Source organism: Pygocentrus nattereri, chromosome 8 (genome assembly GCF_015220715.1).
Source record: "Pygocentrus nattereri isolate fPygNat1 chromosome 8, fPygNat1.pri, whole genome shotgun sequence".
NCBI lineage: Eukaryota > Metazoa > Chordata > Actinopteri > Characiformes > Serrasalmidae > Pygocentrus > Pygocentrus nattereri.
In genome coordinates, this window is record NC_051218.1 from 7,587,501 (window position 1) to 7,613,204 (window position 25,704).

Genomic DNA, 25,704 nt, shown 5'->3' on the forward strand with positions numbered 1-25,704 from the left:
ATCAGGAACGTAAGACACAGTGTATGTGCCATCTTTATTATCCTGAATGCTGGCTTTCTTCGGCTTTCCTTCAGGATCCTGCACAAGAAAAAAAGAGTTCAGATCAGTCCTTGAACGTGTAGTATGAAGAAAGAGAGACCGTGAGAAACAAAATGAGGAGCTCACCAGGATCTGCACAGTGAGAAGGCCCTCACCAGCGTCCCGGGCATCAATGGTGAACTCGACAGGCAGACTTGCAGCCACTCCAGCCTTGTCCAGCCCAGGACCGCTAGCACGGACTTTACTGGCATCGTGGGAGGGACCAGAGTGAACCTTAAATGGACTGCAGAAAACAATTACAGATGAGTTAGTTTATGGCAATGGTAACTGTGTATTTAATAGTGCTTTTCTCTACACAGGCACAGACTCAAACCTAAAAACACTGACTACACAGTGTGTAGTATTTGTTCAGAATGACTTATTCACCAGTATTTTGGGTGTATAAATGCACTGATTTATCCTGATGCATCTTTCTGCACATGGCAATTCAGCTGCATTGATTTTGCAACTTCAGAACTACAAAATACTGTAATATTATAAAAGTATGGGCTAATTTTTGGCCAAAATCAACCTCTCAGGCTATTTTCTAACATAAAAATACCCTAAAATAATTTTAGTACTGTATAAACATATAAACGGTCTCCTGATGAACTGTAATCAAAAGAATTCTATTCAATTCTATTCAAATGAATTCTACTGCAGACTGAGATTTACACCCTCAGCCAATATGAATGATGTACATGATGTTGTTCATTGGTAAAGGTGCACAAACAAAAATATACAAGTAATGTAAATACAGGTGATACAAGTAAGATATGTGTGTATACATATGTGAGCTGACCTGCGTGGGACGTCTTTGTCTGCATATTTGACAGACACAGTGTACGGACCCTCCTCTGCAGGTGTGTAATTCACAGTGTGTGTTCCATCACCTTTATTGATGACAGCAACGGGTTCAGTAGCACCTGAGAGATGCAGACTTGTTACTTTATATACAATAGCTTACAAAATGTAGGTTTAAATATTACAAACCACACAGATAAAAGTACTTTGACATGTTTTCAATACAACAGTAGTCTTTTAGCAATCTGTACCTGCCCGAGTAGCTATATTTGTTCGTCTCACCTGATGGTCCGTAGAGCTGCACTTCCAGTGGAGCCACACCCGCCTTGGTGCAGTCTACAGTGAAGGTTTGTGGGACGTGAGCTCTGACTCCGCTCCCCAGCCCAGGACCTGAACACTTCACCTTACTCACATCCACCACATCTCTGACGGGGACACGGAACGGACTTCCTGCAGAACACATGAATATTTAATATTCAGTAGCTGACTATTATGTTTGTGTTATATATTTTATTATAATTTATTCACTCAGATCAAGTAAAGCCTCAATATACCTGGAATAGGCTGGCCTCCATAGGTGATGTTTACATCGTAGTTTCCTGGAATAAATGGAACATATTCCACACTGCAGCTTCCATCCTTATTGTCCTTACAGGACATTTTAGCCTCAGATGCCCCCTCGATGGTCAGGCCCAGCCCCCCTGTTCCAGCACCCCTGCAAAAGAGAATGAAAAGTGGAATGGAAGGAGGGGGAAAGAATATTTTTCCCACAAGGGGGTGCTAACAGAACTTCAGTAGGTTTTGCGTGTGTCATTAAAAGGAAGGAAACTGGCACTGCACAGGAGGTGGAAGCATGACTGATATGAAAGAGCACCCTAGTTTTCAATGTAAGGTTTATTTTACAGGTGGTATTTCAGATCAGTCATGTTTTAAAGTAATAATCAACTGATTAATCCATCACAGAAACGGTCATTAGTCAGTACCGTGTCTCTACAGTGAAACAGTTGGGTTTGTTGACTATGCCGCCCTCCAGCCCAGGACCGTAGGCGCGAACACGAGATGGGTCGCATCCCTCCACCACTGAGACCCGGAAGGGGCTCTTAGGAACAGCAACATCATCGTAAAATACCTCGATCACGTGAACGCCTGTGAAAAATAAAAACACACAGAGAGTAAAATAACTGGCATACCTCTCTATGAACCACTTTAACTCAATAGCACTTCAATAGCAATACGATAAATAAACAATATTGACAATGAACAACAAACTATAGGTGTACATTTTCAACCTCCCTATCAATTCTTTAGCAAATGATTAAATGAATCATAAAACTTAAAAAAAATTATTATTAGTATAAATTATTTTGGTATGATTCACAATTATTTTAAAAAATGGACTGAACATGTTACTGGAGAAGCCATTTATGGAATACAGACAATCTTCTTTGTTGACTTTTACATTTGAAAACAGTCAGAGAATTTTATTTTGCCCAAAAATTCATACTCTTTAACCACCATGCAGTTTGATGTATGTACTCTATGCATTTTTTAACCCCTAAAATAAACTCTTTTCAGTAAGCCTGAGTGGTGTTGGTCATCTAGTGCCAGGCTATATTAAACTGGGAGTTTATGGTATTTATAACAGTGATCTGCAGCAGTTGGGCTTTAGTGCAATCCCCCTGTGGCCAGCGTTCCAGCATCACACACATACCTGTGTATTTAACAGCCCTGTGTCTTTCAAAGAGCCTCTATTTATGAAGCCTGCATCTGTCTCTTTACCTCCCTCCACCAGTATCTCACTCCCTTGAGCTCGAATCTCCAGCCTAATATCTCAGCTTGTATTTATATCACTGTCTCTTCTGCAAGCACAAAACAAGCTGCACCTGTTCATTTACGTCTTAGCGCCCTCGCCTGATCCAGCACCAAACCATAAAAACCAAAAAGGCTGTCTGAAGAGATCCAGAGTCTCTGTAGTGATTGATTGTAACAATGATAGATTTTAGGAAATCTGGTCTGTTTGCTCAGTAAAATATTAACTCAGGTCCACTGCACTGAATTTCTTGATATTCTTACTGATGATAAACTATGAACCTTCATATTATTTCAAAGTTCAGATCATTTTAATCCACAAATGTTCTAGCGTCTCACCGTCTTCAAACGCGGTGTACTCCACTCTGCATGTGCCGTCACCCTTATCTGTGATGTGTGCGTCTGTGTTGGAGCCTGATGGATTGATAATCCTCACTTTGACATGATTTCCTCCGGTTTTGTTCATGGCTCGAGCATCCACGATGAAGTGTGTGGTCACATCCCTCAGAACACCTGGAGTCCCACCAAACCATGAAAACACCATTAGGTATCACAAACACACTGTGTGCACTAAGAAATATTCATTATTCATTATATAATCATAATCTCAGACACAACCTTACAGCAATGGTCTGTCAAGAAAACTAATTTATCCAATATCTCCCCCGTACCCTAAATGCACCCAGAATATAATGGTTGTTACTGGTTTTGAGCTGGTCAGACTCCAGTTTTAAACCCTAGACAGAATATTTGGTCTCACATTAAACAGAAACTAGCTCAGCAATGTTTTTCAGCCGTCAGCGCCGAGGCGATCAATACTGACTCTTCTTTCCGTAAAAGTTGGTCTGCAAATTTACCCACAATTTGACTCCAACATTTAAAGAAATGACAGGGAACAGCTCTCATGCACTGACTTACTGCAACTGTTTGTTTAAAGACCATTAAAAGTGTAGCATTTTGCCATTTTTGGGTTAGGTCCATTTTTTGCACTAGAGTGTAGATCATATCAGATTTAGCTGAAACAAGCGCAGAATTTTTTTAAACTATTTGTTACTGTGTTTTGCACACTGTGGAATTAGATCTCCACATTTAACCCATCCGTGTAGTGAAACACCCACATGCATACACACTAGTGAACACACACACTAGGGGGCAGTGAGCCCACCTGCCCGGAGAGGTGGGCAGCCCTATCCATGGCGCCCAGGGGGGGTTAGGTGCCTTGCTCAAGTGCACTTCAGTCATGGACTGTCAGCCGAGGGGATCGAACCAGCGACCTTCTGGTCACAGGGTTGGTTCCAGCCCATGACTGCACTGGAAGCTTTCACTCCACCAATTAGCAAAACTGCATGTCTAAATCATCACACAAGTGCCTCATACCATCCCGAGTGGGACGAAAGTAGAAAAAAGCACAGATAAAATTCAGGCTTCAACGTGTCGTTATCACAGGTCCTTCTAACTGCACGACTGTTTAAGGTCTGTGCACAGACCTTAATTAATTTATTATTCTATTTTTATACAACTAATGTTTATTTTTACGATTAGTGTTTTTTTTAGTGTCTACTTAAATTCACACTTTTCCTGTTTACCGCCTATTAAATGTTATTGTTACACTAGGGGTCTGAGAGTAACGCAGGTTCAGTACACTGTATCTCCTGTACATGTTGTAGTATTGACAATAAAGCTGACTTGACTTCCTTCCTGCTGCTGCTTTTGTGAAGGACAGAGTTTGTATTTTTATCTTTACTATTATATATAGACTATAAGTAACAAACTGTTGCTGTGTTAAGTAATTAATAAGGTTAATTATCTTGTTTGTTAATTCTCTTCTTTTTACTTCTTTTCTTGAGGGCCTTGCTATCGCTTTGCTGCTGTAGCACTGTGAATTTCCCCCATTGTGGGACTAATAAAGGATTATCTTACCTTGTCTGCTATTACTGGTTTAGCCATACTGCTGTTATATATAACATTAGAAGAGGTCAAATCCTCCATTGCATGAGAGCTGTTTAACTTCAGCGCAGCACACACAAACTCACCTTTAGGTTCTACTCCAGGCCCATAGACTTTAACCCCACTGGTGTCCACCGCGGGCTCCACCTGTATGTGGATGGGGCATTTCGGCACCATCTGGCCACCGTAGCGGATGCTGATGGTGTATGGGCCGTGAGATTGGGGCGTGTAGGTGACTGAGAAGGTTCCGTCGTTGTTGTTGAAGATGCAAACCTCTGCTTTGACCCCTGAGTCCGACACAATCTCCACCGTCAGCTCAGCCTCCCCAGCCCTGCTGCAGTCAACAGTGAAAGTGGCCAATTCACCTGCTTTCGCCCTCTCCAGCCCAGGGCCGCTAACAGTGACCCGGCTTGCGTCCAGTGCAGGCTTCACTGCTGCTTTAAATGGTGACCCAGGGATGTGTTTTTCTCCATACAGGATGTTAATGTTGTAGTCTCCGGCTTCGGTGGGCAGATACGAAACAGAGCATGTTCCGTCGCCGTTATCCTGGCATTCAATCTTAGCTTCGCATGGACCCTCTACTGTCAGGCCAAGCCCACCTGCACCTGCTCCTTTAGTGTCAATGGTGAATGGAGCAGGCTTCCCCACAATGCCTCCCTTCAGTCCTGGTCCATATGCACGCACCTGATGAAGAACCAGGAAAATTACCCTTTGGAGCCGCAGATGATATCAAAAGCGTGTTGAAATTTTATATGAATTATTTCTGAGTCGTAGCTCGTTAAAACAAGCAGAGAAATTCTGTGGAAAGTTCAGATCCTAAACTTTCAGCCCATATCACATTTATGTCTGTAAGTAGAAGAGATGTTTTAAATCTTGTATTGTTGGGTATATACGCCTAATTTTCTGGAAAGAAAAACCTTTACTTTTTGAAATATGTTAGTCATATATACATTAGTCAAAAAATATGTATCATGCAATTATTTAACTACAAAACAACTTCCAGACTTCTAAATGTTAACGTCTAGAAATAATCTTGACTGCTGACTGCAGCTTTATGCTGAAGTCCCAGATCCTGACCTTCGAGGGGTCAGCGGGCATGACGCCCTCCACAGTGAAGGGGCTTCCAGGCACAGGGTTTCCATCATAGCTGACGTCCACCTTATATTGACCCTCCTCAGGTGGGATATACTTCACATTAGTGACCTCTTTAGCTCTGTCAGGCTCCAACTTGCAGGGAATCGGTCTGCCGGAGGGTGAAACCATTTTCACACCAACATTACCCTGGCCTCCAGCTCCCTGTGTGTTTACCGTGAACTCCTGGTCCTTTCCAACCTCCACCTCTAAAAGCACACAGCAGCAGAGAGACATGGCATTAGCACAGCACTAATATAAGGACTGAAAATGATAGATAAGCCAAAAATGTAATTATCTTTGAACGTCACACAGCTAAAAACAGACGTAGCAACCAACTTTAACCCTGAAGCTGTACTTTTTGTCTAGTTTTATAGATAACAGTACGTCGAGGTTAAGATAAAAACTTAAAGGAGAATTACACCATTTTTGTCAAATCCTCTGCATAGTCCAGTCGTCGAGATGTTAACGAGATGTTAACAAGGAGTTGCAATGTCTACAGTGAAAATATAATGATTTTATTTACTATCCAAAAACACCAGTGAGCCTACATGAATCTTCTGAGTATTTGACTGTAACAGTACTGATGGTAAAACCGAGGTAAATCTGGAAAAACACAAGTTTAATTGGGCCTTATTTTTGCTCACAACACCCTGCTTGTATCTCTCCACCATGAGTGTATCAATAACTGTTTTTAGCCAAAAGACTGTCACAAAACTATCATCAGCCATCAGCGGTGTATACAAAACCATTTCTACTAATAACTCTGCGTGGAAGCTTTTACAGGCAGGAAACTGTTTAGACATCTGGTTCCTATCAGAACTAACGTCAACGTTTCTGACTCATCACGTTTCTCCACCACAGGGCATTTGAGCACCAAATCACTCTGGATGGCTTTGTTTACATCTTAACGATAGACCTATACAGATGATTTAAAAAATTGGTGGCGTTTCCCTTTAAATGTAATTTTTGGTTGAACTATTACTTTAAAGCTCTCCATAAATGTAAAGTTCTTACTTTCATTGAGGCCTTGCACCTTGACTTTACTGAGATCCAGAGGGGGAGCAACAGTGATGTTGAAAGGGCTTTTAGGGATGGGATCTCCTCCATGGGTGACTGAGATACTCATATTACCCTGTGTTTACAGACAAAGCAGAAATTATTAGTGAAGAACTGCCACAGTTTATTTTTCATAAAGAAGAGCAAAGGGACATTAGGCAAGTAGGCATGGTTCTCCCACCTGATGCAGAGGAGTGTATTTAACAGTGTAGGAGTAATCATGATTATCAATAATCTCAAAGTCCTTCACTGGGTTTCCTTTCTGTCCGGTGCTGAAGTGGACCTCTGGCTTTGCCTTGCCTGCCCCCTTGGTGTAAATGGTGAAATGGGTTGGAGTGTCCACCTGTACACCTGTAAAGTAGTTCTTTGTTAATACCAACTCATCTGAGTGTTGAGCAGTGTGTATGTTTGTTTAGCTGCACTAACCTGTTTTGTTTATTCCCGGACCCTCTGCTCGCACTTTTCCAGCATCATGAGAAGGTTCCACCTTAACTTTGAATGGGCTGCTAGGAATCTCCTACATTAGAAAGACAGAAACAGTGTTTTTAATGTCATTCTGAATCACAGAATGTGATTTGTTTCCTCAAAAAAATGTAATCAAAGCAAACTGTGAGGTCATAGATTTCTCCATCATGTTCAACACTGGGGTACATTTCAGCTGACTTGGTTGCTGAAGTTGCCTAATTTCTGCTTTACCTTATCAGCGAATAGCACCATGACCGTGTAGCGTCCCGGAGCAGGGGGTGTGTACTTCACTGTGAAAGTGTCATTGTCGTTTTTAATGATGTCAAAGTCAATGTCTGCCTCAGCTGGTCCCACAATACCTGCTGCACACTTAATCCCAATGCTTATGTCACCTGCAAGATCAAGACAAAGCAACAGTTGCAAGAAAACGAAAAAAACCAAAACAACAAAATTTTCAAAAATTCAAGTAAATCAACCTTGGCCAGCTTCACTGCAGTCCACGGTGAAGTATGTGGGCTCACTGGATTTCAGACCCGTTTTCTCCACTCCTGGACCGTACACCTTCACTTTATCTGGGTGGCAGCCTTCACCAACAAGAACCTGCACACACACAAACCCTTCAGTGCTGGAGTATTCTGTGGTGTGTTTAATGGTGAGTTGTATGGAGTGTTGGGAGTGTGGTATGCTGGGGTGCTTTCTAGTGTGTATGCTAAGGTGTGGTACAGTATGTAAGGGTGTGTTATAGTGTCTTGGGATGTTTTATGATATACTGTGTATAGTGTGTTGGGGTATTTTATAGTGTGATATTGTGTGCTGCGGTATTTTATAGTGTGATAGTGTGATATAGTGTGTTTGGGGTATTTTATAGTGTAATATAGTGTGTTGGGGTATTTTATGGTGAGTTGGAGTATTTTATAGATGTGTGTTACTATATGATGGTGTGTGTGTTTGTGTGTGTGTGTGTTGTAATACTCACCCTGAAGGGGCTGTTAGGCACGTTGACTCCACCCCAGCTGATGATGATGGTGTGCTTTATTGGCTTTTTTGGGACGTAGACACACACATAGGTACCGTCACCTTTATCAGTAATCTTAATGTCAATTACACAGCCTTCAGCATCCTGTAAAACAAGCCAGAAATGAGAAACTGCTCCGATGGGCATCTGGACAATGCATCTGTAGTGGACAGAGCCTAAGTCCAACCTGAGCATAAATCTTCAGCTCTCCCTTCCCTGCCTGCCGTGCATCAATGGTGAACTCCGCTGGCTTATTCACAATCACGCCAGTGGGCTGTAGACCAGGACCAAAGGCTCGAACCTGCAGAAGACACAAACACTGCTCACACACATGCTCCCTACAGACAGATCATTAGTAAATATACTGAAACTCCAGTCCAGTGTTCTGGTACCCTAAAATCCCAGTCCCTAAAGGTCCCAGACTTCCTTCACATTTGCCCTTGAGGAATGGTATCTACTGAAATAACTTCAGGCAGTGCCACTTCTCCATATAAAATATATAAGAAATTACATGTAGTATGCATAAAGTGTACAATGTTTGAAGTGTTTTAAACTTGCACAGCCTCATACTTCCTTCAGCAACTGAGCACTTCTTATGATGCAGATACAGAGCTTAGGAGGGTAGATGGAAAGTCAAGTAAAAGAAACTACTCATGTCGCTCACCTTCTCAGGAAAGACATCGTTAGCTGCTGGCAGGATGTGGGCAATGAAGGGGCTATCCTTAATGTCCTCATCATCACAGATCACATGGACAGCGTAGTCTCCAGGCTCCGTGGGCCAGTAGCGAACGTCACATGACCCATCTCCTTTGTCCTCACACTCAATTTTAGCCTGCGATGGGCCCTCGATGGAAAAGCCTGCATGAAAGAGTTATTACTGTGAGACAGCTTGGAGGAAAGAATCCAGTACTGTGCACATCTTAAGGCATCTTATTCTTTCTTGGGGCTCCTACCACATGCCCTATAAATGCATTTAAAACTGACATACATCATACAGAATTACTTTTTGTTCTGATTGCTTTTCAAACTTCAGCATTCTGCTGTTTTAATTTTTTTATTTTTGAAATCAGCCAGAGGTGAGAATAAGAGAGGTAAAACAATCTAACAGCAGCTATCTGTGTCTCACATTGCATGCACGTTACAGAGCTTTCTGCCAATCTTTTATTGTGTTTGTGGGGGCCGAGGGCCAAAAAGACAAAGCAGTATAGTTTCAATCTGATGTTTTTAAAGTGCATTTTACAACATTACACTAATGTGTTACTAAAACATTAATAAAATTTAAAATGATAACACAAATTTAGTAAGTTATATTTCATGGAAAAAATATGTTTGTTTTCTACTTGGGTGAGGGTAGGGGTAGGCGATATGGCAAAATTATAATATCACGATACTCTGAGACATTTTCACGCTACACAATATGCATCCCAATATTTCGTTTTTCTGAGACTTAATAAGTTGGAACAGACAAAATGAAAGCTGTAGTGCCCTATATAAAAATATAATAATAACAATAATAATAACAATAATAACTGTAATGATCTTTCTTTTTCCAAACTGCACAGCACAAAAACCTTTTAAACAGGCTTAACTGCTCACATTGTAATGAAACATGTACTTAGTGTTCTTTCATTATTTAAGTATCATACTGACCTCTAGGTGAGGGATGAGTTTATGGTAACTTTCTAGTTCCAGGCCAAATCTAATTTCCTTGCAAATTTGTGTGCTGGTTAAAGTTACTCACCCAGAGTTCCAACCTCAGTGCCGATGGCCTCAACCACAAAGTCTGCAGATTTGCCCACCATACCGGTCTTCAAACCTGGCCCCCAGGCTCGCACCTTCTGTAGCCCTGCCTCTACGCCAACCTCCACCTCAAAGGGGCTAGAAATCACAAAAACATCAGATCACACACACACACACACACTTTTTGACCATGAAACACGCACATTAACACAGAAGGAGTTCCAGTACTGTCTGAGGAGAGTAAATTAGACTACACCCTGGTGGACAATGGCTCTATATAGAACCATAACACTCAAAGAACCCTTTGCATGTTCAAATAGTTCTTTGCAGCACCAAAAAGGGCTCTGATATTGTGAAGATGTCAAACTTGTAACAACAGATGAACCCTACGTAAAACCATATACAACACATTCTCTGTCAATCTGAAGATGCATTTCACCATGAAAAGAACTATTTAAACATGCAAAGGGTTCTCTGCGTATTCATGTTCCATCTCTTTTAAGACTGTAGGGAGAGTGCATTGTGGCCCAGATGTCTCACCTGCGTGGAATGGGCTGTCCTCCCCATGTTATGTTTACAGTGTATTTTCCGGGAACGGTGGGGCGATAGTCACACTCGTACACTCCATCACCAACGTCCCGCACCTTTACCGGCACATCAGCTCCACCTAACATACACACACGCAAGCAGAACAGAAATCGCAGTCAGACAGCAAAACAGACTTCCCATATTCACATATGAGCCCACACAGTGAAGGAGTGTGTGTGAACCACGTGTACTTACTGGGGCCTTTCACCAAAACCTTCAGCTCTCCTGTTCCTGCGCCTTTAGTGAACACCCGGAAGTCGGCCACCTCCTTCACCCGGACGCCCTTGGGCTGCAGCCCTCTCCCAGTGGCCCGACAGGTGTTCGGGTTGCTGGCTGAGTGGAGACAACAAACACACATTTCAGTCCTCTGAAGGCACAGACGAAGAGCATTGTGTGTTAGTAAGATGAGCTCCAGAGACTCAGCAGAACAAACTAAGGAACCCAGATCCAACTTGCTGGACATGGACTGACCACATATGTCAGACACTGACAATAACAGCAATTTTTTTAAAGCAGCATAACCCAAGCTGACAGCTTCACTCCTGGGCCATGTGGAAAACGTGCTGGCGTAAAGCCCTGTCACAAAAACAGCTCAATAAAATTGATAAAACCCATAAAACCATGCACCAAGGTACAAGATCCAAATGACCAACTCAAAATCCTCACTGACCGATGAAAATGCAGAAAAAGTGGAATGTTTCTCTCTTTCTATGCCTTTGGATATGCAACACAGACATGCTCTCTCTCTCTCTCTCTAGGCAGAATTAAAGAGATTATTTGACCAAAATTTTTTTCTCTTCTTATCACAAATGTAGGCCTTCATGGCTTTTGAAGTTTGCTTCTTTAGTTTAGCACTGAAGGTAATGTAACCAACTAATTATAATAATAATAATAATATATTTATTTATAAAGCACTTTCATATCAATGGCCGCTTAAAGTACTTTACAGACAGGTGACAAAGCTAAACAGTAACTATGAGTAGAAGAAAGTAGAAGAAACTATGAGCATTAATTTAAAATCACAGAAGACAATGACACAGATAAAATGAACCCCTTAAATCGCCCGGGCCCATCGGCAGGCCCAAGGTTTTATTACACACTTCTATAATCTAAAAATAACTCAGTTTGCTCTGAAGCCCCTGCTGTAATAAGCCTTAGTATGTAATAATTGTGAGATTTTAATGGGTTAAAAAGATAAATAGATGTAGTTTTGTGATGAAGCGCTAAGTTAAAGAGCTGCGCTTTCAGATGTTTATAAAAAGTGAGGTCTGAGCTCGACTGTCTAATAAAAGCTGAACTGAGCTCCACAGTTTAGAAGCAGAGTAACAGAAAGAGTCTCTCCACGTTTTACTGAAGGTGTTTGCAGAAGGTCAGAATCTGCAGATCTAAGATCAAGTGCTGGAACATAACCAGAGACATTCTGTGATGTAGGTGGGTGTTTTAAGGTTTTGTAGATGGAATAATAATGACAGCTTATACTGGTGGTATGTTATAGTGGTACATTAGCCATGTGGCTCCAGTGCTGAAACTAAAGAAGAGCATCAAACACATGAACAGACTGATTAAAAATTGTGTAAATTTGATTTCTGACCAAACAATCACTTTAAGCAGGCCAGCGACCCAAGCACAGCGCATGTCTCAGTTCAGAAGCCTTGGGTATGGCGAGAGCTACGGCAAAGCACAGAAAGGCGAATCAGACGAGGCAAGACGAGAGGAGGTGGACAGGGCTTTGAGTTGGCAGGGCTGTGCCTGACACACGCTCACTTGGGCGAGCCACGTGGCGCACCTTTAGGTTTGGGGAGCTGTTTCCCTGCAGGAGGAGTGCGCACTGACTGGGGGAGAATCTGCAATGCTGGAGTAGCACTTACAGGAGCTACAACAACAAACACCACTCTCATTATTACTATATGAAGAAGATCACTCAGGAAAGGAGAGTGAACTGCAGACAGATTGTCAGCAGTGATGAGGAAGGATGTGCTCACCTTCTGAGACATGCACTTTAAAGGGACTTTTGGGAATGGGCTGTCCAGCGAAGGACACATGGATAGTGTGAGGTCCCTCCATCACGGGTTTGTAGGTACAGCGGAACATGCTGTCGCCTTTGTTTTCTAGCAGGACCTCTACAGTGTCCTTCTTTCCCTGAGGATCCACAATCACCACACTAACATCACCAGCCCCAGCACCTGCAGGAACAGAGAGAACGAGCCGTTAGACAAAAACTACACACCACAGACCAGCACTAGCCTCAGAGAAAGCGAACTGAGCAATGACGATTGTGTAGCACATCACGTCATCAAGGAGGATGCTGGAGGTAGGGTTCAGGGTGGCCACAGCCATCACTTTAATTCATACAAAACAAACCAAACACTAAGCTGGCCACTTTTCAGTGGGTCAAGCTGGCTAAACCTTTCAGTCTCTTCCTTGAGCTGTTCCCATCTTCAGTCTCTGCTACTGCTGCTGCTTGTCCCACTCTCGCTCTGCTCCCTCTCAGCTCTTTTCAAAGGCACTCACGCTGCCCGCCAGATGAGAATCAGCTGGGTCTCACTAAGAGAGCACCAGAGCCGAGAGGGAACGAGAGCTCGCCGCTCCGCCTCCTCGTTATCACCCCCATCTGGCAGCTCAGGACTCGCTCCTTCCTCTGGTGCCTCTCGTAGCTGGCACCAGCGTCATCCTTCTCCTCCCGCTGTCACTCCCGCATGTCGGGAGAGCTCGGGCACTCCGCCCCCTCCACACTCACGGCTCTCTTCCCGGCATCCTTTTGTCGCCGCTGAGTGTTCAGGCTTTCCCGCCGGCTCTCTCGGCCGTCATCGTCGGGCCCCGGGGGGCGGGCGCATGCCGCAGATTGATATATCAATTTCTCTTTAATAAACTGACTGACGGAAACATTAAGCTTTCTACAGATTCCTTTCACTCTGTCTGTGAGAATGACAACATGTATCATGTAAACAGCACAGAGAAAAAGTGAAAGTGAAAGATCACAGCATCAAGGCATCAACTTTCTTCACACCCTTCACCTGCACGCCACAACCACATTCCTACTCACCTGCAGTATAGATGTCAAAGAAGGTGGGTTTATGAGCCACATTGCCCGTGGGCTCCAGTCCGGGGCCTCTGGCCTGCACTTTGTTGGGGTCCCCAAGAGCCTTACCTACATTGACCATGTAGGGGCTCTTATCAATGTCCTGCCCGGCAAACAGCACCTTCACCTGAGACAGAGAGAACAACGTCAGAGTCAGTGGAATTAAATCACCAATGCGAGGCATCAATCTGACGATACAACTGCACTGATTTTGCAATGTTAAACAAATTAACTCACTTTTGGACAAAATAAAATTCTTAGGTGAATTAAAACGTTAAAAATCCCCTGAAAGCCTGGTCATTTTTTTTCATTGTTTTTACTCGTTGATTGTGTAAATAGATTAAACTTTTAAAGTAAAAGATATATAATTGTGGACATTTTCTTGCACTAAATAGTTTACACTGCGAAGTGGAATAAAGAACAAAGCCCCTGAGAAAAAGAGAACTCAAAAGCAGAGTGGAGGGCTGCTGGGTACCTTGTGAGGGCCGGCCACCTTGGGTAGGTAAGTGACCGAGTAAGTCCTCTTCTTGTCATTGTTGGGAACAGCTTTGGCCTAAAATAGTGAGATAGTGTGCACTGTTAAACAAAATCATTGCGCATGTGTGTGTTTCTGATTGTAGCAGAACTTGGTACATCTACATGGAATGCTCAAAGCCCTGGACTTACTAGGAGGTCTGTACGGTCACTATGGAGACCCACGTCACTCACCTCTTCTGTATGGCCCTCCGGATCCTCCACATATACTATAACTTCGCCCAATCCGGCCTCCAGCGTCTCCACCGTAAACACAGCAGGTTTCATCACCATGTTCCCCTGAGGCTCAATACCTGAGTTGATAAATAGAAATGGTCTGACCATTAATGTAAACAAAATTATGGCTGACAGTATCAGTTCTATTAGTATTTTAACAATTTCTTGATTAATAGTTTTATAAAATGGTCAAACCATACAAAAATTTAACAATAATAAACCATCCAGAGCCTTTCTTAGACTCCAGATACATTACTGGAAAAGTAAACAAAGGACTTCATTACAATATGAGACTGTCAGAATATATATATATATATAAGCGTGTGTCCGTCAGGCTTTTTCTTACTGTAAGAATGTAAAATATGCATCATCATCATGCAGAATGACAACCAATTACTGCAACTTTCTTTTAGTCAAGTGATCGAGCTTAGTCGTCAACTCCTGTCCAGAAGCTGTCGTACCTGCAGGTCAGTGAAAATGACCCACCTGGTCCGTAAGCTTTCGCCTTTTTGGGGTACAGCTGCCTGGGCTTTAATGGAGCACCAGGCTTCAGCTTGGCTTTGGGGAACTGTGAGAGATACGTCATCACCGAGTGCTCATCCACATCTGGGTCCACAATCTCCTCAGGGGCAATCACCTAGAGGTCAAAGGGCAAACAGCAGATAAAAGATCAAAAGTTTAGGGACACCTTGAGTTCTTTCCTAATTTGAATTTAAGGTGCTGACACCACACCAAGACAACATGGGCGTGGTCTTGGCCGTTACTCCCAGGATCCCCAGGACCACAAATATTTACACGTGTGATATTGTTTTCCTTTATATAAACCTGATAAGGCTTTAGAATGTTATCACTAACTAGAGGTGGGCGATATGGCCCAGAATCTAATATTGTGATACTTGACAAAATTTTAAAAAATATTTATTTTTAGATCAGTTAGAACAAAGAATAAAGAACCAGTAGAGCTACATTTTAAAATACTACCCAAATCTGTGAATTCAATGATTTTTATTCAATATTCAATATATGACCTTGCCCTCTCTCTCTCTCTCTCCTCTGCAGAATCCCACCTGCCCTCTCTCTCTCCTCTGCAGAATCCCACCTGCCCTCTCTCTCTCCTCTATAGAATCCCACCTGCTCTCTCTCTCTCTCCTCTACAGAATCCCACCTGCCCTCTCTCTCTCTCCTCTGCAGAATCCCACCTGCCCTCTCTCTCTCCTCTACAGAATCCCACCTGCTCTCTCTCTCTCTCCTCTGCAGAATCCCACCTGCCCTCTCTCTCTCCTCTACAGAATCCCACCTGCTCTCTCTCTCTCTCCTCTACAGAATCCCACCTGCCCTCCTTCTCTCTCCTCTGCAGAATCCCACCTGCCCTCTCTCTCTCCTCTACAGAATCCCACCTGCTCTCTCTCTCTCCTCTACAGAATCCCACCTGCTCTCTCTCTCTCTCTCTCTCTCTACTGCATCCCACCTGCCCTCTTTGTCCTCTGCAGAATCGCACCTTGCTCTTTCTCCTCTACAGAATACCACCTGCTCTCTCTCTCTCTCTCTCTCTCTCTCCTCTACAGAATCCCACCTGCTCGCTCTCTCTCTCTCTCTCCTCTACTGCATCCCACCACCCTCTTTGTCGTCTACAGAATCCCACCTTGCTCTCTTTCTCTGCTACAGAATCCCCTTGTCCTCTCTCTCTCTCCTCTACAGCATCCCACATGCCCTCTTTCTCCTCTACAGAATCCCACATGCCCTCTCTCTCTCCTGTACAGAATCCCACCTTGCTCTCTTTCTCCTCTACAGAATCCCACCTGCCCTCTCTCTCGCTCTCCTCTACAGAATCCCACCTGCCCTCTCTCTCTCCTCTACAGAATCCCACCTTGCTCTCTTTCTCCTCTACAGAATCCCACCTGCCCTCTCTCTCGCTCTCCTCTACAGAATCCCACCTGCCCTCTCTCTCTCCTCTACAGAATCCCACCTTGCTCTCTTTCTCCTCTACAGAATCCCACCTGCCCTCTCTCTCTCTCCTCTACAGAATCCCACCTGCCCTCTCTCTCTCCTCTACAGAATCCCACCGTGCTCTCTTTCTCCTCTACAGAATCCCACCGTGCTCTCTTTCTCCTCTACAGAATCCCACCTTGCTCTCTTTCTTCTCTACAGAATCCCACCTCCTCTCTCTCTCTCTCTCTCTCTCTCTCTCTCTCTCTTCTACAGAGTCCCACATGCCCTCTCTCTCTCCTCTACAGAATCTCACCTTGCTCTCTTTCTCCTCTACAGAATCTCACCTTGATCTCTTTCTCCTCTACAGAATCCCACCTGCTCTCTCTCTCTCTTCTACAGAGTCCACCCTGCCCTCTCTCTCTCCTCTACAGAATCCCACCTTGCTCTCTTTCTCCTCTACAGAATCCCACCTGCTCTCTCTCTCTCTTCTACAGAGTCCACCCTGCCCTCTCTCTCTCCTCTACAGAATCTCACCTTGCTCTCTTTCTCCACTACAGAATCCCATCTGCTCTCTCTCTCTCTCTTCTACAGAGTCCCACCTGCCCCCTCTTTCTCTCCTCTACAGAATCCCACCTGCCCTCTCTCTCTCCTCTACAGAATCCCACCCTGTTGCCCAAGAATTTGTGACACAAAGCCACCATCATGCTGGGAATGTAACAAATGTTCCATGACAGCACTGTGTCAAACAGCAACCTTTCAGCAGTGTGTGAGTGTGTGTGTGTGTGTGTGTGTGTGTGTGTGTGTACCTGTGGTACTCCCAGCCAGTCGTCAGCCTGCTGCATAGCCTCTCTGGCGTTCTGCACGGGCTTATTCGGGTCCCATGTCTCCCAGTCTGGACACAAACCTGCAGACATGGAGAGACAGTTACAGAGAGACAGAGTAAACTTTTTTATGTGTGTAATTTGAACAGAATTTTTAAAACTGTAATTTATCTGCACATCTGAGCACATTTTGCATTTTGGGGCAGTTTATCAGTTTCTTAGAAACGTTAATGTTTTGTTGATAAACTTGAAACAATGAATGGAATTCAACTGAATGACAGCCAGTGAGTCAGAAATTATTAATTAGATACACAGCCACAATGATGAATACTGAATATTACATATTTAAATAAATATCTTATGCTTCATTATTATTATTATTTTTATTATTATTATTATTATTAGATTAATTGATTTTCCATTCTCTAAAAGAATGAACCATTTTCACACACACATGCTAAGAGAAATAAGAGCTCTAAACTTGTGCTGTTTGCTCTGAGGTTTGGCTCGTAGCTTTAAGTGCCTCCACATTACGTCACCAGCAGACTAAGCTGAATAAAGCTGAAGGATGTGATGAAAGAGAGAGCTCTCTCACAGCAGGGAGACAAATGAGCCGCCTGTTCTCGAAATGTCCCTAATTAAACGTTCACAAATCCTTTTTAGGGCCCTGAGTGGTCGGAGCTGCTCGGGCTGTCTAAGAGTGGACGGGTTTGAGTAAGAGTGGCTGAATGTAAGATGTGAACAATCTGCTATGAGGGTGAAGAGGCTCTGAGGGAAGCAAGCACAGCCCTGTATGGTCACAGCAGTGGTGGTTCTGCTGGAGCTGCTTAATGTCAGACACACTGCAGTAAACACACATGCCGCCCCCACCAACCGCACACGCTCAATGGCAAAACAGAGAGAACAACGGGGTCGGAGTGAAGCACAAGAATCAGCCGGCTTCCACATTCCACATGCAGAGTTAAATCTCCCTGTTTGTTTAAAGTGATGTTTTGGCCTCGGACCCCCAATATTACGCCAGACGTAGACAACCAGCAAGGACATGTTTGGTGTCTGAAGTTGTGCTTCTGTAGTTTCAGGACTAGAGCTATGAGGCTAATGAAACCTTTTTAACTCCTCGGGACCACCGGTGGTTCCAAAACGCACTTGGTCATGTTCTTCATAACGTTCATATTTCATAAGCTACAGTCAGAAGCTGGGCGTCGTATGAGGCTGTAACTCTTCTTTCCAGTCTAATAGACGGTGATGTCATTTTAAACCCTTATAATAAAAGAAGCTGAACTCAGTTTGTTTTTCTACTGAAAGTCAACTCGTTTTTCCCCAAATCTGGGCTATAAACTATAAACAGACGGCGTCTCTTCAGTGATCTGCTCTGTAAACGTTACTTTTATAAAATAATACACAGAGCGTCTGAGCTTTTCAGCTTCCAGCAGTAAATTGTAAGCATATAGTAATATGCGTAGATCATAAAACACATGTTCTGTTAACCTGAGGGGAGCTTTTACATTAAATAAATAAATAAGTTTACATTCATTTCATGCATTTACTGAATAATTTGAGCATATAAATACAGATGGAAAAACCAATATATACCCTGGAGAATAAGAGGATACACCCCACCAATTACCCACCTCAAAGCGTGTGGAGTTGTTCAGTGTCTCTAACAGACTTGATTATGTTGCTTGTGACACTGTATGACACCCTGTTATCTATAAACATAGCCAACTTGAAGCCTGAACTAAAATGCAACAAAGCTCATCTTGTGTGGCTGAAAAACATTTATGGCATTTATATTCATTTGCCTAAACCGTTACTATAAATGAAAAGGGATATATACTCCCTAAGCCTTTTCTCAATCGAAGCTGAAATCATGACCCTTAATCATAAGAGCTGCCAAAGGTCATGGTAAATATCTCTGTGTAGCCGAGCAGAGGGCTTGTGATCTGTGCCTAATTTGGATACTAAAGGGTTTGGTTATTAAAAGCTTTGCTCAGGGACCTGGGCCTGCTGAGAGCTTGGCTTAGGGAGAGCCAACAACAGCCTGAAGGCACAAATAACACAAACACTACGCCAGGCTGTGACTTTAACCTGCAGCAGCTGAGCCTGAATAATGAAAACTTTCTCTGCTGGCGTTAGGAGGGTAGAGCTAAAAGCTTCATTGCCATTGTAAGCCTTACTGCTCTGTTCTGATCATTCTTGTTCATATTTGTGTGTTTAAGTGATCTACATCCATCATCAGTGCGAAGGCATCTGCGTCATGAAAAGAAGCTGGATTTTATTATTACATTAAATCTGGTGCTGACCCACTCAATGCTGACGACTGTGATATGTGACGTGTGATTTAAACAAACTATACGAATCATTGAGTGCGTTTCCACGCACTTAATGATCCAATAACTGCAGAAAATCTGATTTTGTCAGTAATCTGATCAATATGTTTACATGCTCCTGAGTAATCAGATAATGGGGAAACTCCGGGTCAAAATGAGTCAGACTGTAATCAGATTTCTGTTTTACAACAAGCCAATAAACTCACAGAAGATACGACATAAACGTAATGTCAAACTGTGGCTTTTTTTAAACATTGCCCCGCTTTACCTGCAAATATGAACAAACATCATCTAGAAGATGAAGAACATTTAAATCCTTTATTTCATGTTTGGTTTCAGCGCCTCTGCAAAAGTGTTTTGCTGCGTCTTGTGATGTCCCCCGTTTGATCTCGCGCAGACTGAGAAATCTGATAGATATCAGATTAAGAGTTCACAGCACTGAGAAATCGGATTACTGAGCTAAAATCCAGCCTCTTTATCAGATTTCTCGATCGGATATCTAGATTGGAGTGAGGTGTTCACATGACCATTTGAACAATCGGATAACTGCAGAAATCCGATTATAATCAGATTATTGAACGCATGTATACGAACTCAGTGTAACTCAGGAGCACAGAGATATTTTAACTTGGTTTAGGGCCCATTTTTAGACCATCTAAAGTGACCCTGAATCCCTTTTTGTTGCCTTCATTATTCTCTGGGCTACACGGTACCAATGCTGTATCTGACACACAACTCCCCAGAAATCTACAATTACTGCAATTTCCCTCTGGGATCAATAAAGGATTCTGATTCTGATTCTGAAATCTAACTACATGTTGTCAAAACATATTACAATAACTGTGATTGGCCTGTCTGGTAGCATCGCATTTGCTCCTTCGTATTTCCGGATTTTCCTTCTTTGACAAGGACAAGTGTACAGAGCCTCCCACTGTAATATGGGTTCGTTTCCAGCTAACTGATGCTTGAACACTTAGACACTTGTTTAGAGGATAAAGAAAAAGCTCACATCTGAGAGCGCTAATTTGAATGTGTGGTGTTGAAGTGGCAAAAAGATTTTAAAAAATTGGTGTGACTGCAGAGCGACACACACACAAACAATGGCTTGTGCAGAGTCTGGTGTCGATTTGACGCAGAAGCACTAAATCAGCCTTTATAATGTCAGTGCGGACAAACTGGCTCAAAATCTGTCACACATGTCACACAGTTAATAAAAACATCATATCCTTCAACCCCGTAACGAAGCCTAAAACTCTGATTCTACAGCTGCACACACCTGGAGCACAGTTATCCACCAGCGCTCCCAGCGCTTTGCCATCCCTCCAGTCGCGGTTGAAGTTGTTGATGGGCAGCTGAGGGACTTTGTTCTGGATCCAGCCGAGCAGACGCTGCTTTGGAGTGAGCTTCTTCTTCTCTTCATCGTCATCTTCGTCATCCCACATTGGCATGGAGATGGAGTAGTGCAGGATGAGGGTCCAGATTAGGCCCAGGATGAGCTTCAGGTTTCCGTCCACGATGGCTTTGCTGTCTATGAAGGAGAGGGAGCTGTTAGAACACATCAGCGCTGAGATGTTTCTCAGAAGAGAATGAAACGATCAAAACAAATCAGAATATATAATACGCCACCACTCAAAAGTCTGGCATTAATCATTTTAACTTCATATACAAAACTAGATCCCAAAATACAACGCTTAATTTAATGTCTCAAGTATTTTGGGAACAACACAAATTTTGTAATTATTGTACTGAATGTGTAATTACCTGTTCCCATTAATAAGATCATCATTTTGGATTGGATGAACACTCAAAGAACTATTTGCATACCTTATTGCTTCTTTTGCATGGTGAAATGGTTCTTCAGATTGGGGAATGTGTTGTATATGGTTCTAAATAGCACCAAAAAGGGTTCTTCTACTGCGATGTCAAGCTTGTAACAATAAATAGAACCCTTTTCAAAAAGGTCTGAGTTTTCTAGACTCCATACAGAAGCGTTTTCTTTACCAGAGAACCCTTGAGGAACCATCGTTTTTAACAGTGTACACTATTCACGGATGGAATGATAATATATTTCTTCTTGGCGATGTAAGGAGCCAATTTTCTCTACTTATTTCCAGCTGATGGAGCCCCTTACAGCGCCCCCTACAGGCCTTTTTGGGAATTGGCTCCAGACCAAAAAGACCAAACACTGGCCAATGCATGTGTGCACAACCTTTGCCCTTCCAGCCATGCTGCATTAATACACCGCACCCTTCACACACACTCTTCCAAAGACGCAGTCCCACTCGGAATTTCTCCAGCTGTCTCTGAGAAGCATCGTTCAGGAACGTCAGCGCGTTACTGACTAGCGTGTTTGACTGTAGCTTAGGAAAATCAATATTTTATAACATCAGAAAGGCTGTATGATATTTATCCGCAGTATGCGAGGGGTGGGATGGTGCACAGTCATGAACATCCAGAGGCATTTGGTTACTGCGTTTCTCCTAAATATTTATCCCCACTTCTAAAAGTGAAATGCACTAATGAAGTAGCGTGGTGGTGTCTGCGGCTGTGACAGCATTAGACAGCAGGGAAACCATTTGTGCTAAATGACTGAAACAGCTCAATAACACACAATAACCCCTCCTTCAGGAACTAAACACATTCCTGACCTCCTGGCCCTTCCGCACACAATTATGCTCCAAGTGTGTGACCTTCACTCACACACACATACACACACACACACACACACACACACACACACACACACACACACACACACACCGCCAGGCTATTTTAAGCATCTGCTGAGTGTCTGGACGAGGAAATATTTTTACCACCAATGACTCACCCACTAATAACTGGCATGTGCCAATCAAGAGATAATAAAGTCTGTTTAGCTACAGGTCACAGTAGGACTGAACAACTCACCGTTTTATATTAAAATCGCAATTTGCACCTTTTAAAATAACAGGAGCTGCAATTTTAACAATTTCCTACCTTATTTAACATTATTTTAACCCCTTAAATTGTTAGGGCCCAAAGTTTCATCACCCACTTCTATAATCTAAGATCAGAGCCAGTTTGCACTGAAGTCCCTGTAGTTACTGAATAATAACCCTTAGTATGTAATAAGCCTGAGATGTAAAGGGGGTAAACAAGTTTCAAGTGGGAATATTTAAGTTAACACTGCCAAGAACATGAACTGGCATAAAAAAGCCAAAATCTTCTGCCAATCTTCTGAGAGAAGGGAAAACTTCTAGAATACAATGGCAAGGTCAGAAACATGCTGGGAAGTGAAACCACTGACAGCACATCTAAAATCTTAGACATATTATGCGGCTGTTGTAAGAATAAGAACATATTTTGAGAGAAATCTTTTTAACCAATCACATAATGACAAATATCAGTGTTTAGTATCCTTCCTACACTGAATTTGCTTTCATCTTCTTATTCAACTCCAGGATCCAGAAGCTTCTACATAGATCTACCATATCACCCCCCTCATTGACATCTCCACACCAGCTGTTGTTTCTTGAGTGTCTATAAGTAGACTATTCTCTATCACACTAAATCATGGAGCGGACCAAGGCATTCCATACACTCCTAAAAAAGGGTTCTCTAGTTAAAAACAATGGTTCTACATATAACCATGAACACTCAACAAACCCTTTACATGATTAAGATGTTCCTTGCTATTGTGAAATGGTTCTACAGATTGGTGGAGAATTGGTGGAGCACCAAGAATAGTGTTCTCCTACTGTTAACTGTTAACTATAGTAGAGCTCTATTTACAGAGTTAACTATAAATAGCCTTTTGATGCTATTTTCAAAAAGGTTATATACAGAACCATATACAACACATTCTCTATCAATCTGAAGAACACTTCACCATGCAAAGAACATTTAAGCATGCAAATGGTACTTTGAGTGTTCACGGTTACACAGGAGGACTATCTTTACTAAAGAACATTTGAAGAACCGTGTACCATTGAGAAAAAGGCAGATTCTGGTCTGGTGAGCAAGAAAGTGGGAGAGTTCTCTAACAATTAATACATCTATTCTTCTCGAAGTTCACCAACCCAACACTCTCCAACAGACACCAACAACACAACATTGTGGGTTGATATGTGTGTCATTGTTGTGATTGTCTCTAGAAGGTTCTCCCTTCACACTGGTTCAGCTGCTATGTCAGTTCTTATTGTGGAACACTCTTAAAAATAAAGGTGCCAAAACGGTTCTTTGGAGCGATGCCATGGAGCAGGGTTTCCCAAACTTTGTGTCAGCTGAACTCCTTCAACTTAAATTATGTGCCTTAACTCCTGAAATTCCCAGGTTTATTACACACAAAGGCGTATTATTCAGTATGTACAGGGACTTCAGTGCAAACTGACTGAGCGGTTCTTAGATTATAGAAGTGTGTAATAAAACTTCAGGCCCTGGCCATTTAAGCACCCCTTGGGATTTTAAGCAGACTAATGTTAAATAATTTTTTTCTTATGCAAAACAGTTTTGTGATCATGTCTGCATGTGTACTTTCCAAATATCTTTTCAAGAAAGTTGGCTGAACACTTTGAACAATATATTTCCCTCTTTGAACAATTAAGACATTCTGGACTCAGAAAATTAGGTATTATAGAATAAGGTAGCCAGCTATTAATCATAATCTACATTAAACTGTTACATTTATCAGTTATTCACTGAATGGATCATACATATGTACATATGTAAATATATTTCTATCTTTTTTCTTTACATTTTAATTCAATTTAAATCGTGAGATTTACATCACAGTCTCACAAATCCCCTGTAATGCATCCATGAACCCCTAGGGGTTCAGAAACCCCTGTTTGGCAAACCCTGCCATCGAAGAACCACTTTGGGTTCCCTAAAGAACCTTCCAAGGAATGGTTCTTAAATAGCCCTGATACATATGAGTGATAAACCGTCTTAATATTGAGAAATGTTAGAGTTCTATATGTATTACTCTTTCCTAGAACATCTGATGAACCACCACTCAGACTTAAAGAGTGTGAAGTTAAAAAATCAAGATGTTGCTATTTTTGTTGATGGATGTTGGGTCAATGTACCGTGGCCTGTGAAGAGGTCACTCACCTATCGACACCAGTTTGATTTTCTCCCTGTCGAGAAACTCCAAAGCCACTGAGACGTTTTCCAGTTTCATCTGTCTGAAGTTGGGCCTGACGTGGTGCTTCCTGTACATCTTCTTCTGGCTGAGCACCTCCAACAGGGCTATGAGCTTGAGGCCATCGTTCAGGTCCTTCTGCAGGTCCGTGACGTTTTTGTTGATGCACTTCAGGTGCTCATTGCACCACCTGGTGAAGGTATTCTGCTGGATTTTCTTCCAGGGTGCGTCCTCGGCCAGCTCCTTCTCCGTTGCAGGCATTTCGTCGTCTTCTTCGTCCCCCAGATCAGTGGCCTGGTGGTACTGGGGCAGCTGCTCGTCCAGCGGGGTTTTGTGGCTCATCATCTTTCCTTTTGCCGCTGGCCTCTTTTATACCTCGGCTGAGCTGGAGGTGAGATCTCGCCGCTGCGCGGTTCTGCAGGACGGTGTGAAGCGCTCAAACAGGCCAAAACTTTGACAGGGTTAAAAAAACAGAAAGATTTTCTAACCTACTTGTTAAAAGGACACTTCTGTCAGGACGGTGATGAATGAAATAATCCGATTTATGCTTTACAAGGCAGCCGGCCCTTGGTTTTAATTGGCAGTCTCTTGTCAAAAGTAGTTGCTCCTTCTTAATGGAGATGTGCTGTAGAGCTTCAAGCTTGGAGATCTGGAGTTCCTCTCTCTCTCTCTGTGGGAATGGGGGCAGTAGAGCTGTGCTGGTTTATAAGCTGCTGGTTTATAAGTGCTGGCACCCCCTACCCCGTCAGGCTGCAGGAATGCCGCTGTCATGCTCCACACAGGAGAGATGAACACACTTCGGCAGGATTGGTCAGAAGCACATGAGGAGCTGCTATTGGCCGGAACAGCTGAATGACAATGAACTTTATTTCTGTCCGAAATGGATAGGGGGGATAGCATGAGCTCACCAGCCTGAAACAAGTGGCACTAAAAAAGAAAGTGACGTAGCATGCTGGGGATCGCTCTAGTGATCAAATCTCAACTTATAATTTTAATGAAAGTAATTAAATTAATAAATAAGAAGTACTTAAAGTGAT

The 25,704-nt window shown here is 42.8% G+C and overlaps 1 protein-coding gene across 4 annotated transcripts in view; it reads right to left on the bottom strand.

Moving 5' to 3' along the window:
* The window catches only part of flnca (filamin C, gamma a (actin binding protein 280)), a 42,922-nt gene extending 17,546 nt beyond the window's left edge, over positions 1-25,376 (bottom strand). Inside the window, exons 1-29 of one of the 4 annotated variants that reach the window (XM_017717238.2) lie at positions 24,637-25,375; positions 20,822-21,073; positions 17,201-17,298; positions 14,952-15,102; positions 14,424-14,542; positions 14,191-14,268; positions 13,680-13,842; positions 12,619-12,819; positions 12,423-12,509; positions 10,832-10,969; positions 10,589-10,715; positions 10,050-10,186; positions 8,973-9,166; positions 8,496-8,609; positions 8,270-8,413; positions 7,770-7,893; positions 7,525-7,685; positions 7,255-7,345; positions 7,010-7,179; positions 6,787-6,904; positions 5,716-5,978; positions 4,725-5,322; positions 3,031-3,204; positions 1,866-2,028; positions 1,437-1,597; positions 1,165-1,332; positions 881-1,004; positions 166-322; positions 1-78 (exon numbers count right to left, since the gene is read on the bottom strand). The exon at positions 1-78 is cut by the window's left edge and continues 112 nt beyond it. In XM_017717238.2, coding sequence (XP_017572727.1) covers positions 1-78; positions 166-322; positions 881-1,004; positions 1,165-1,332; positions 1,437-1,597; positions 1,866-2,028; positions 3,031-3,204; positions 4,725-5,322; positions 5,716-5,978; positions 6,787-6,904; positions 7,010-7,179; positions 7,255-7,345; positions 7,525-7,685; positions 7,770-7,893; positions 8,270-8,413; positions 8,496-8,609; positions 8,973-9,166; positions 10,050-10,186; positions 10,589-10,715; positions 10,832-10,969; positions 12,423-12,509; positions 12,619-12,819; positions 13,680-13,842; positions 14,191-14,268; positions 14,424-14,542; positions 14,952-15,102; positions 17,201-17,298; positions 20,822-21,073; positions 24,637-25,012 — 4,929 coding nt within the window. In that variant the 5' untranslated portion in view covers positions 25,013-25,375. Of the gene's footprint in view, positions 323-880; positions 1,005-1,164; positions 1,333-1,436; positions 1,598-1,865; positions 2,029-3,030; positions 3,205-4,724; positions 5,323-5,715; positions 5,979-6,786; positions 6,905-7,009; positions 7,180-7,254; positions 7,346-7,524; positions 7,686-7,769; positions 7,894-8,269; positions 8,414-8,495; positions 8,610-8,972; positions 9,167-10,049; positions 10,187-10,588; positions 10,716-10,831; positions 10,970-12,422; positions 12,510-12,618; positions 12,820-13,679; positions 13,843-14,190; positions 14,269-14,423; positions 14,543-14,951; positions 15,103-17,200; positions 17,299-20,821; positions 21,074-24,636 lie in introns of all 4 variants that reach the window. The other 3 variants (XM_017717237.2, XM_017717240.2, XM_017717239.2) reach the window with 3 other exon arrangements.
* Between the last annotated feature and the right edge of the window lie 328 nt (positions 25,377-25,704).